The sequence below is a fragment of the Teleopsis dalmanni genome, chromosome 2 (assembly GCF_002237135.1).
Source record: "Teleopsis dalmanni isolate 2A chromosome 2, ASM223713v2, whole genome shotgun sequence".
NCBI classification, from domain to species: domain Eukaryota; kingdom Metazoa; phylum Arthropoda; class Insecta; order Diptera; family Diopsidae; genus Teleopsis; species Teleopsis dalmanni.
Genome location: NC_051847.1, coordinates 166,383,108 through 166,396,488, shown reverse-complemented (window position 1 = coordinate 166,396,488; position 13,381 = coordinate 166,383,108). Strand labels below are relative to the sequence as shown.

The following is a 13,381-nucleotide window of genomic DNA, read 5'->3' as shown; positions in this document are numbered from 1 at the left end:
AAATAAATTTGAAAAATTTTAACCAAAAATAGTAAATAAATGCAATAAATAAGTAAATATATATTTAAATGAGTGCAGTGCAAAAAATCTCCAAGAAATTTCAATTTACTCGACTTGCACACGGTCTTAATATTTTGATTTAATATTATAATATTAAGGTCGTGTGCGAGTTAGGCTAAGTTGATGCTAAACGAAATGGGAAATTTTTTGGGATTTTTTGCACTGCACACATTTAGCCATTTATCAACACGTATCGACACATCACTACATTATCGGCTCATCTTAGAATTTCCCTCATTTAGAACGCAACTTAGCCTAACTCGCACACGACCTAAGTACATAAAAGCAGAACAAAATCATATACCATACTACAGTAAATAGTTAAGGTTACTAGAAAACAATTTATAAATGCTATTTTTAAAATAATATATCTACTTTGTAAGGTCGGAAATTTTGACACCAAATTTCCGCCTACATAAAAAACTAGGCACTGAATTAACACAGAATTGAATTTCACAAAAATTGAAATTTTGGTTAATTTAATTTATTTACAATAATTTAAACTATATTATAATTTAATACTATAATTTAATACTACAATTTAATACTAAAATTTAATTTAATATAATTTATAATTTAAATTTAATTTTAATAATTTTATTTTATATAACAAAAAATTATTGTTTATTGACGAATTTAAAACGCGTGTTAAAATAACAAACTGTCAAAACAAAACACGACGAAAACAAAGTCAAAAGCGCAGCGAAATACGGCAAGATCAGAAGCACAGCGGCTACACGGCCAAGAATAAAAGCACAGCAGTTTACGCTGCAAAACACAGCAGGTAAACGAACGGAAGAATTTAAAATACGCTAGACGAAAGCTCCGGCGTAGGAGTATTTAAGACAGCGAAATTATGAAGCAAATGCGAGTCTATGAACATTCGTCAAGGTGGTATTACGCCGAAAAATTATAATAAATTATATGTCTATGAAACATATATCAGAAATATATAAGTCCTACGTTGGTGTTACGACAACGGCTATAATTATATGTCTATGAAACATATAGCAGAAATATATAAGTCCTGCGTTGGTGTTACGACAACGGCCATAATTATATGTCTATGAAACATATAGCAGAAATATATAAGTCCTGCGTTGGTGTTACGACAACGGCCATAATTATGTGTCCATGAAACATATATCAGAAATATATAAGTCCTGCGTTGGTGTTACGACAACGGCCATAATTATATGTCTATGAAACATATATATATACCTTCTTTTAATAATACATATCGAGTTATACTATATCTTTCTTCTTCTAGGATAGTTTTGTAATCAGTTTCCTTTCCAATTTTAAATTGTAAAATTAAAGCAACTTACAGAGGTGTAAAAGGAGTCGGTCTTAGGCAACAGAGGAGGAAATTCGGGAAACCACTGCAAGTGAAGATCTCATCGACAAGTACGATAGGAAATACAACAGAAGCCTGAGCTAAAGAAGATGCACATTTCTTGTTCTTATTTTATTGAATTAAAATCACATTTTAATTGAAATAACTTTATCATACGTTGGAATAATTTTTGGTATATTGTCTTTCAAAGCAAAGAAACTATAAATTTATTTATAATCACATTGTAATTGAAATAACTTTATCATACGTTGGAATAACTTTTGGAATATTGTCTTTCAAAGTAAATAAACTATAAATTTATTTATAATCACATTGTAATGGAAATAACTTTATCATACGTTGGAAAAACTTTTGGAATATTGTCTCTCAAAGTAAATAAACTATAAATTTATTTATAATCACATTGTAATTGAAATAACTTTATCATACGTTGGAATAATTTCTTTTGGAATATTGTCTTTCAAAGTAAATAAACTATACAATTCAATCTAGTAAACGAACGTTTCCTTTTCTTTTTTTTTTTTTAAACCTACGTCCCCCGAAAAAAATAAATTCATTGTAATGACTCTGGACGACGGCTGAGGATACCCCAGCAAAAACTAAATATTTTTGAACGTCACCAAAAAAGTGTCGTTACAACTTATATATATTATGAATACATATCGATTAAAATTCCTTACATATATATGTAAAACCAAGGTTATGTATATAAAGTAATAATTTTCAATTCAAGTAAGTACAGTCGAATCCAGATGATTCGAATTCGTAAGGGAACAGCATTTTTTACGAATTAGAGGCGTTTTCAAATTATCGAGCTTTTGATTTAATGAGGTTAAAAAAGAAGAAATTACAAATTAAGGGGGGATTTTACATTTTAGTTGATTTTCACATATTTTATATACATATATCACTTTATAAAAACTAAATAATTCAATATACATCCTACGTACTATTAATTTAATAAGAAAATAAAAACATAAAAAATTATAAAGAGAAAGATCAAATTTTAAGTTTAAAAATGTTTGTAATTGTTGTGTCGCCTATCTCTTCAATTGATTTTTCCAAACTTAACTTCTATTAAAAATATTTTTTTGGACATCATAAATGGCCGATTTGGCTTTTTTATTCGTTATAAGTTATGCTCCAACGGCGCTGTCATCCTCATCGCTCTTTCATTAATAGCCACAACTTCTTCCAAAATTTTGTTAACAGACAGACGGCTAAGAATCTGATGTAATTCTTGACAACATAATCGTTCTTACAATATAATCTACAGAACTATATGGTTCCATAGATAATCTATGTTGAATTGTTCGACTTGACATAAATTTTCGTTTCAATCTTTATTAAAACCGCAAGCCCGGTAGCAGTTTCGAATGCAAGATCTACTGACAGTATTTCACGCTTTATAAGCAGTTTGAATTGTCGTAAATAGCGTACATTAAAATTTTTTTTTTATCAATGCTATTAGCCAGATTAATAACCATTTCCTTGCGGTAAAATAATTTAAAAATTTTTATAACACCCTGGTCAAGGGGCTGCAGCTTGGAAGTAGTGTTTACTGGTAAAAAATTTATTTTTACGTCTATAAATAACAGTATCTTTCGATGTTTATGTATTTTTCATGCTATCATTATGCATCTAAAGCTATTCGATAAATAGATCACTTATTATGCACACATTCTTATTGTATCGGTGAAGCATTGGAAAGTTTGAAATGTTCTTGAAGCACCTTGAATTTGCAGACAGATTTTTTATTCTGCATTACGAATTATAAGAGGTTTATTGAGGTTTATTTCAAATAAAACACGAATTAGTTTGTTACGAATTATTGAGGTTTTCGATTTGTCGGGGTATGAATTATCGCTATTCGACTATATACAGTAATACACTATAGTATAGTAATATACTTTAGTATAGTAATATACTATATACTTAAGTTAACTTATCGACATAAATTTAAAAATAAAATTTATGTATATAAATTATTTTGCTTATACCGTGTGCGAGTTCGAGTAAATTGATGGTAAATTGAGGGAAATAGTAAATAATGTCGGTATGGTAGCGAATGTTAGTATTTACCAGAATTTCGAGTATGGTAAATTAAATAAATATTAGGTAAATTTGGTGTACCGATTTTTAAAATTTTATAAGATGTTTAATATATACATAAATAAATTTGGAAAGTTTTCACCAAAAATAATTAATAAGTGCAATAATTAAATATATAAATATTTATATAAGTGCAGTGCAAAAAATCCCCAGAAAATGTCAATTTACTTTACCTCAATTTACTCGAATTCGCACACGGCCTTAATTGAAAATAAACAGTTATTATTATTGTGAATATTATTATTGTGAATATTATTATGATTTAAAAAATTTCCTAGTGGTTATGTGCATATCTGTGTTTGTGTCTCTTCTTTCTACTAACTTATTTGGTTTAACATACATATGTCTAGAAGTTTCTGTAGTACGTCGTCAACTGCAATAGAAGGTAGATCGAGGTCAGTCTGAGCACTTGGGAATTTATTTAAAATTTTAAATCATATAAATATTGTTTTTAATAACAAATATGGATCATGTTATAAATGGAAAAAAAAATACAATTATAATTAACATTGACGGAGGTGGATATGTAAGCAATTGAAAATAGATTTCTGACAAATATCAATAACGGATATAAATTTTAGTTACTATACGGTATAGTAGCAGTATTAGGTGCTTTCTTATTCTTTAAAAATGATTTTCAAGAACGAAATGAAGAACAAACCTACAGAAGACGGAGGATGTAATGATAGAAACTAGTAGAAATTGTATTGAATCCTGGTGCCACACGACAAATTATGAAGTCCCAGTTATGGACGCGGATAAACATATGTACATTGACCAAGAATTCCAATTATGGACTTGCAAAAGTACGATATTGATATTTATGTATTTAAATTAATGTATTATATGTACCAGAAGTTATATTTGTAAATTATTTTATTAAATATTTACTTACATCTGATTTTTGTATAATCTTTATTAAAAATATGAAAAATGTATAACATAAAATATATTCATATAAAATATATGAGTAAGTTTTAATTAATTTATTTTGAAACAATAGGATAAAAATAAATATAAATTATTTATATTGAAGATTTGAAATAAATGTGCACTGTATATATTTTAAAAAATAAAATAAAATATTTTAAAAAATAAAATAAAATATTTTAAAAAATAAAATAAAATTAAAGGAGAGTTTCTCAATCCAAAATATTCTTTGGATTAAAAGAATATTCAATGGTTTTGTGCACGGACCATCACTAACATTCCTGAACAAATAATATAAAAAACAAAGAGAAAACATTTTAAGGATTTGTGGGTGTTAATACTACAAACAGACGGTTATGTGGTGCATGCGAATTCGAAGCTTGCTGCAAAATCTTAACCCGCTTATCTGCATGTGGTTGTTGTAACCCGCAGGGACCTGCTTGTGAAATCACTTTGGGAGGTGTTGAATGGTACTTGGTCGACGTGGTTCTAGTACGTAGACCCGAGCGTTTTTGAAACCCTTATCTGCATAGCTGACGACGCTTTTACACGGCCTTTCATATTTTTTACATAATTAAGAACATTTTGAATAGAATTGTATATTCATTTTCTGCTTCTTCTGATTTTTTTTTCATATTTCAGTCATAGAGGGGTCAGAATCAATGAAGCTTTTTATTTTGACCTATTCTTCCTTGTTTAATGCTTTATCACGACCCATTATTACTTTAAATCGTCACAATGTATTTAAAATTAACAAATAAATCAAAAAAAATTAATATTATGATGATCTGCTACTCATAAATGAAATTGAAATCCAAATGTGCGAATGAAGTGAAGCGGAGTGTAAAAGAGAATGCATTTTATAATGGATGAATTTTGTTAAATGATGTTGTTTTAATGATAACTATGTACCTAAATAAAAATTAAGACAACTTCTTACTGTTGACTGTTTCTAGAAGATTTTTAAAATAACTACTTTTTTCTATCCCTGATATAAACTAAAGGCAGGAAACTATTTAAGTGACATTACATTATAAGTAAACTATTAAACTTAATAATAATAGGTTATCTTTAGACTCAATTAATAAGTAAAAAGAAATTCAAAATAAGATTTTAAATTTATATATATATATATATATATCTGTCATTTACTAATGTAACTAATGTAAGAAAATTAAAGTTAATTTTGTTTTTATTTAATAAAAATAACTATTTTACTCATATATTTTCTTAAACTTTTTTTATTAAAAACAAAAGCCTCGATTAATAACAATTATCTTAAGCACTATGTTTTCGGACTAATTTTTCCTCGCCATCACATTCAAAAGTAACTTCGATTCCATTTTCCAACCAAGATTGACTCCAAATACCGATATTGCAGATTTTTGTAGCATCATTGGAATCAATTAGTTCAGCCTTTATTTTATAGGCAATACCAGAAACTACTTGAGATGTTGCTGATAAAATTTTAGAGAGCCTAAGAAACAAACACACAATCAATAATAATAATTATATCAACAATATTATATAATATATAAAACATTATATAATCTATAAAGAACTTACTTATAACTTGGACCTTCGCCTGCGGCCAATTTAGTTAAAGACAATTCCAAAGCTTCTTTTGCAGAATTTATGTCGTCGCCATTTAACGTTTGTACACTACCTGGAGCTGGCTGCGAAGTGCAAAATATATATATTCAAATTAAATATTTTATTATTATTTATATATATTTTTAATAATTTTAAGGTATGTTTAATTATTGAACCTTTTTGTTTTATTTTATTTTCTGCATTATTTTATTAAATAATAAAATGGCAAAACAATTTTTACTTACCACACTTGTCGCGGTAACCACAACTATGGCAAGACTCAACAAAAATATTGTTTTCATTTTGTTATTAGATTATTTAAGGTGTTTTTCCTCGGAGATGTAATTTCTGATTAGCAAAGATCTGCCAGTTCATCGTCTTTTATAGTCAGCAAAAAAATAGATAACCATAGAAATGCTTATACCTCAACCTGTTTTGGTAGAGAATTTATGCTAATTACTTATCATTATATATAAAAATATATATATTTGCTAACATTTATTTGTTTATATCAAAATAAACAAAACTATAAACTTAAAGAATACATAATACATAAGGAATACAAAAAGTTTTTAAATAAAATCAAACAAAATCGTTATATTACATCGATTTTAAATGAAATGAAATTTGACGTTGAAACCAAGAAGAAGAGCTCTGAAAACATTGGTCCGAATTATTCTTTACCGAATTAGTCAGCCTCTATTGAGTTCTATTGAGAATTGTAAGGATTTTAAGAAATAAGCAATTTGATAAACCTGCTGGCAAATCGATCACTACAACAATAACACTACTGTCTGAACCTCTTGTTGCGGTATATGCAAAGGATCCACACTTCCTTGCTATAGGATCACGAAAGACAAAAGAGGGGAAAATTGTAAGACTTACAATTTTGAAACAATCTAAAGAACTACTATAAAAGATCTAAAGATAAACTATTATTATAATGTGAACAGTTTACTTTTAATTTAATATATATATATAATCTAATAATAAAATGCAGTCTTACCACATCCATTTAAAACCAAATTAAATTATGAAATGAAATGTATAAAATTTTATTGGTTAATTTAATAATTTATCTAAATTTCTATACTATAATATATTATTTATCCAACACTTTATATGGTAGAAAAATATTTGATAAATTGATTTTATTGATTTTGATGTGTAAACTTCTAAGGATTATAAGTAGATGGCACTGTAGCAAATGGCGAAAAAACCTAAGTGTTTAGAGGAATCCAATCTTGTTACCGCTTTAATTTTTCATACTAATTTTAAAGAAAGTACGCATATATATAAAATTTTTTCATCTGTCTTCAATGCTACAGCTTAAATAATATTTTATATTTTTAAGAGAACGAAACCCTATTTGGCGTGAAGCTATGCAAATGATATGCTCTGATGAATATTCAAAATGATATTTATGTAAATCTTGATAAAGTAGTTGACAGATATATTTAAATAAAACCAGAGCTAATGTTGTCGAAAGATTAGTCAAAAAAAAAAGCAATTCGAAATACAAAAATTATATTACTTACTTAACAATTTAGTTGACCGTTACAAACGTGAGTCGTTTCCAGCAGCCTCCTCTTGATAGCTCAATCAGTAACTTGCTTGATCAGTAATATCGTTAGTTACATGGTCCTTCCACTGATGATGGGACAGGTTCTACCGCAGTTTCCTGCAACGGGTACCAAATTAAACACCTTTCTAGCTGGACCTCTTTCGGCCATTCGTAAGACATACACTTAACAATGTTGGTATTAATGGTATAGCTCATAGAGTTCCTTGAAAGTGTCAATAAATCTGCCGCATAATTTTTATTTGAATGTTTCTAATGTTTTTTTATCACTGTAGGTTATTGTCCATTCTTCTGTATCACACGAAAGAAAGCAAGAAAGGTATTATTATATAAGAGATTTGTAACGGTGGTTTTTTTTTTGTCGAGAGAAAACTTCATTTCTCAATTGCCAATTTAGCCTGAAGTCACATCTGTTAGACAAAAGAGATTCTTCGTTGAATTTCTACACTGACGAAATTATTCGTGTTAATGTGGGTTCTCAAATATACAAAGTCTCTTACATTCTCCAACTTATAGTAATAACAACGGTGACGTGGGTTTTACAAAATTCAGGAAATTACTACTCTACTCTAGGCTTTGACATAGTGTGAATATCTGGTCTATGGCAAATTTATCAGGTCTGAAGCCACACTGATAATGTCCAAACAGTTGCTTAACGATTAGCCTCAATCTTTCATAGGTATAGTACGTTTGACAGAACTTTATATGCAATATTTTAAAGACTAATCCTGCGATAATTGTTGAAGTTTGCGGGATCCTACTTTTACTGGATTGGGCACACCAGACTTAAATTTCAATCGTTGGACTGCAGGACATGCGTCTGATATTATGTGCGATAACTTTGTTGTTTTTCAACCGATTTGCTTGAAATTTGAAATCAAATTTGAAATAAAAATTAAATTGCTTTGAATCTGATGGACAATCTCGTAAATTATTTAAAAACTGATTTGCACATCACTAGCATTTTCTTTTAAGTTCTATTTTTATATATATAATGAATAAGTGTAGTCTCATAGAAGCAAAAATTTTATTTTTTAAATAAAAAATTTTTATAAAATAATTATATAGGGGGTGGGAATTCCAATGGGTGGAGTCTTACGAAACTTTTTGAACCTGAGTAATATAGTACAAGTTTTTTGAATCCTAAATTTCATTTATCTACTATTTATCTACTATCTATTATAGTTTTTAAGATATTTAAAAACCTTCTAATGAGCCACTGTTAGTAAAACCTTTTCCAGTAGTCTCAAGCAAACTACAACATTTACGTATATATAAATGTATCTATATTAATATCTATATTAAAGAATAGAAAATTCATTTTTTAAAGCAATACAAAAATTTAAGTGTCTGGGATTACTGAGATTAGTGTTAATAGACCCTTTCTCTTAACAATCAAATAATGTACACATTGTACTTGACCCAAGAACGACTAATGAAATCAAGTTTAATAAGCTACGGATAATTTAGAATGATTATACGATAAAAAGAAAATGGAAATAATATTTAAGAAGAATATATATCAGATATAACGGTGGTTTATATATGCTTTATGAAAATAGTTTTAAAAGATTTATGAAAATGCAATAGTTGCGATGGTACGGATTTCTATTGAGGATGTAAGGAAAAATGGAAGAATACTAAAAAATACAATGCGAGAATACAAGGATCCAGATTGCAGATTGCAAAAGGATGTTGAGACGAATAAAGGAATAATGATATGTAAATTATAAAATAAAAAATGTAAAAAATAGATAAGAGTAAAGGAAATTGTAAGGAAGGAAATGGTTTACCACAAACTTCAAGGTTATAGTGATAACGATTTTCTATAATATCACTAATAAGAGTAAAAGTTTTACATTAATATAAATATTATTTTAAAACTCTGTTCTTATGAAAAGCAATGTAAATATCGAACAACATGTAGAATCATTAAAAATTTAAATATTTATTTAATATAATTAAAAAGTTCCATTAAAGTAAGTTTAACGGGTTTTTTTTGAACTAATTTGTCGCTTTTTTCGTGAATACTGAATTAATTTGATGTTATAAAAATTGGAGAATAATCCGGGCCAATCTGTTTAGAGCCATAAAACTTGGTTTCAATGTGAAATGGTATATTACGTCAAAGTGATGTAAATCAATTTATTTTTGTTTTATTTATAACACAACCTATTTTTTTATTTTTATTTATAGTTTTTATTAAATTTTTTTTTTGAATAATAATCAAATAAATATTGGCAAATAAAGAGTTAATAAGTAATTAACATAAATTCTCTGCCAAAACTGGTTGAGATATAAGCGCCTCTATGCCGTTTTTATTTTTTTCCTGAACTATAAAAGACGCAGATCTGACAGGCCTTTAGCAATCAGAAATCACATTTCCGAGGAAAAACACCTTGAACAATCCTAAGAAAATGAAAACCATATTTTTGTTGAGTCTTGCCATTATTGTGGTTGCCGCAAATGACGTAGTGAGTAAAAGTTAATTTCTTATTATATTTTTACCATATAAGAAATATACATAAATATATGCATTTGTATATATATAAATAATTTATATGAAATTTTCAGTAAAGTATTTAAATTAAAATATTTTGCATATTTTACAGCCTGTTTTAGGTGGCGTACAAAACTTAAGTGGCGACGACATAAATTCTGCAAAAGAAGCTTTGGAATTGTCTTTAACTAAATTGGCCGCAGGCGAGGGTCCAAGTTATAAGTAAGTTCTTTATAGATTATATAATGTTTTATATATTATATAATATTGTTGATATAATTATTATTATTGATTGTGTATTTGTTTCTTAGGCTCTCTAAAATTTTATCAGCAACATCTCAAGTAGTTTCTGGTATTGCCTATAAAATAAAGGCTGAACTAATTGATTCCAATGATGCTACAAAAATCTGCAATATCGGTATTTGGAGTCAATCTTGGTTGGAAAATGGAATCGAAGTTACTTTTGAATGTGATGGCGAGGAAAAATTAGTGCGAAAACATAGTGCTTAAGAAAATTGTTGTTAATAGAGACTATTTAGATGTAAAATATTAAATAAAATATGAAGTGAGGTAAATTATTTTTACTTAACAAAGAATAATTATTGTAATTTTTTATTATTTTAGATTTCTTATTTAGTGATTGTTTAAATTCTTGAAAACTTTTTCTATTATTCTACATACATATGTGTTTTTATTCAATAATATATGATATATAAACAACTAGTAAGAATACAATATTAACAAAAGCGTTATCGTCGCTCGGTGTAGAGATATACAAAATTTTTATAAATTTTTATTGTATATTTATTTTATACAATAAATATTTAATAATCAACAAATATTCAATACAATAAACCCTTGGACCACCTCCAAAACCTTCTATTAAGGACGTGTGCGAGTTAGGCTAAGTTGATGCTAAACCAAATGGGATATTTTTTGGGATTTTTTGCACTACACACATTTAGCCATTTATTAACACGTATCGACACATCACTACATTATCGGCACAACTTAGAATTTCCTTCGTTTAGAACGCAACTTAGCCTAACTCGCACATGTACTAAAAGCTTTGCAAAAGGTACAAGGTAGTTTTTAAACTTCTAAGTTTTCTTTTATATGGTAACATAACATAACCTAACATTATTGCATATGTTTTTTTTATATTATTTAACAATATGTCTTCATTAAAACGCTTTTATTTAAAGCTTAACAAGAAGTTTAAGAATCTTAAAAACTAATAACATTACATAACAAATTATTTTATATTGCATATTTGATTGAAGTATTTTACATTTGGACCCACATGAGTAGTAAGGACGTGTGCGAGTTAGGCTAAGTTGATGCTAAACCAAATAGAAGATTTTTTGGGATTTTTTGCACTGCACACATTTAGCCATTTATCATTTTTCAATACGTATCGACACATCACTACATTATCGGCACAACTTAGAATTTCCCTCATTTAGAACGGAACTTAGCCTAACTCGCACACCATCTAAGTAATTTTTTTATAATTTAATATTATTAGGGGGTTATTAGGAGAGTTCACATTCATCTCATTTAAAATACTATTAAGGAATTGTTTGCCAAAATAAGTTATTAAGATTTCTAAATATCACTCATATGACATTTATTGTGGATATGAAGTAAACTTCACGAAGTTTTGTATTTACTTTCAGTACTGTACGTACACTTGTTTTTTAAACCGCTAAGAAATAGGATATTTCATACTGTACTCTTTCTATGTTCGAAATTCGTTGATTCCGTGTAAGGTAGAAACTTAACTAGATATTAATTTTGTCATAAACTACTAATATAATAGAAATAAAATTTTTCTTTATTGTGTTTAAAAACATATATAACATATAATGGCAGGATAATTATTTTCTTCTTAAATTATTAATTTAATAATATAAAATTATTATCATTTGTGTTAACTTTGACAGAACGAAAATAAACGTACAAATATTATTTCATAATTATTAATTTTTTTTATAAATTTTGAATGAAAATATGTAGATTTTTTAACACATTTTTGAGAAAAATATGTAAAATTGTAGGTCATATGAAAATATGACATAAGGAAATAAAAAACAAAATTTATTTAAATTAACTAGTAATGAAGAAGAAAACAATTTCCTAACATAAGCTTAACAGGTTAAAGTCGCTTCCCGCTGTTACTTACATTGTTCAATAAAATTTATCAACGAAGTCTTCAAATCTTTAAACATCTGATTTAGCAGTCATTAATAAATTAATTAGATCATTTAAAACCCAATAATGACGTAATAGAATTGATCTTATTTATTATAAATTTTATGTTATATTTATGTTTATGATTTTTATTTAAGAATAGAGAGACAAATTTTATCTAAAACCGTTAATTTTTAATTAACATAAAATTAATTCTAAAACCGGTAGACATGTAATTCGCTACGCTTTATTTCTCTTCTTTTCCTATAAAAGACGAAGAGTTAGCAAATCTTCTTCAATTATAAAGAATTTTTTTAAAGATAAACACATTGAAATATATTCATAAAATATGAAATTATTATTTTTACTGTGTTTAACTATTGTTTTAGTTGTTGCCGAAGATGAAGTGAGTCGATAATTGTTAATAATTGAATTAAATAAATATTAAATTAAATCAATGAATTTAATTTCTATCTAAATGAAAAAATAGATTTTAAAAGAGATAAGTACTAAGGCGAAAAAAATTAAGCACGTGTCAAGTACATCCGGTGTCTAATAATTGATAATAAACTTAAAAATTAAAGTTAAAAGTTTAATAATTTAATAAATTTAAACACAAATGGTTGAGAATTGTGAAAAATGAAATCAATTTAATAATTAAAAGAAAAAAATACAAAACCCACTTTGAAAAAGTTGAACATACTGGACACGTCAACTATTCACCGAACATTTGAATAAAAATTAAATATTGTAAAAAAAAATATTAATCTAGTTAAATAAACATGAACTTTTTCTTAATTAAGTTAATAATAATAATTAAACAAAAGATTAATTAATTGAGAAGTGGACAACTTCAAAGAATGAACAAAGTTTATATAAATCATAATTAAACTATTAGTTAATCACACTTTTGATAATTTTTAGCCCGCTGCCGATGAAATAGAAACCCTAACTGGTGACCAATTAACTTCAGCACAAGAGTATTTGGAAAAATCTTTAGCTAAAATAGCTGCAGGTGATGGGCCCAAATATAAGTAAGTTCCTCGCACAAAGA

At 27.1% G+C, this 13,381-nt stretch overlaps 2 protein-coding genes across 4 annotated transcripts; one reads left to right on the top strand and one right to left on the bottom strand.

Moving 5' to 3' along the window:
- Positions 1-5,682: 5,682 nt before the first annotated feature.
- Positions 5,683-6,958, bottom strand: LOC119683686 (sarcocystatin-A-like). Of its 3 annotated transcripts, none has more exons than XM_038097489.1 (4): positions 6,938-6,958; positions 6,298-6,482; positions 6,026-6,135; positions 5,683-5,936 (listed from the first exon to the last, which is right to left on the bottom strand). In XM_038097489.1, the coding sequence occupies exons 2-4, from the start codon at positions 6,352-6,354 to the stop codon at positions 5,738-5,740; spliced, it is 366 nt and encodes a 121-aa protein (XP_037953417.1). In that variant the 5' UTR covers positions 6,355-6,482; positions 6,938-6,958; the 3' UTR covers positions 5,683-5,737. The 3 variants fall into 3 exon arrangements, with proteins under 3 accessions (XP_037953417.1, XP_037953418.1, XP_037953419.1); XM_038097490.1 differs by lacking the exon at positions 6,938-6,958 and adding an exon at positions 6,737-6,812; XM_038097491.1 differs by lacking the exon at positions 6,938-6,958 and adding an exon at positions 6,657-6,675.
- Positions 6,959-10,051: 3,093 nt separating this feature from the next.
- LOC119676110 (sarcocystatin-A-like) lies at positions 10,052-10,699 on the top strand. Its single transcript, XM_038087339.1, has 3 exons — positions 10,052-10,108; positions 10,247-10,356; positions 10,446-10,699. Exons 1-3 carry the CDS (start codon positions 10,052-10,054, stop codon positions 10,642-10,644), a joined length of 366 nt encoding a protein of 121 aa, XP_037943267.1. The 3' UTR covers positions 10,645-10,699.
- Positions 10,700-13,381: the final 2,682 nt, after the last annotated feature.

Excerpts from the sequence above, each read along its gene's own strand:
- LOC119683686 (XM_038097489.1), bottom strand. The coding sequence starts at position 6,354 with ATGAAAACAATATTTTTGTTGAGTCTTGCCATAGTTGTGGTTACCGCG. Across the intron at positions 6,136-6,297 it reads TGGTTACCGCGACAAGTGTG|CCAGCTCCAGGTAGTGTACA; the intron begins GTAAGTAAAAAT and ends TGCACTTCGCAG. Across the intron at positions 5,937-6,025 it reads GGCGAAGGTCCAAGTTATAA|GCTCTCTAAAATTTTATCAG; the intron begins GTAAGTTCTTTA and ends TTTGTTTCTTAG.
- LOC119676110 (XM_038087339.1), top strand. The coding sequence starts at position 10,052 with ATGAAAACCATATTTTTGTTGAGTCTTGCCATTATTGTGGTTGCCGCA. Across the intron at positions 10,109-10,246 it reads TGGTTGCCGCAAATGACGTA|CCTGTTTTAGGTGGCGTACA; the intron begins GTGAGTAAAAGT and ends CATATTTTACAG. Across the intron at positions 10,357-10,445 it reads GGCGAGGGTCCAAGTTATAA|GCTCTCTAAAATTTTATCAG; the intron begins GTAAGTTCTTTA and ends TTTGTTTCTTAG.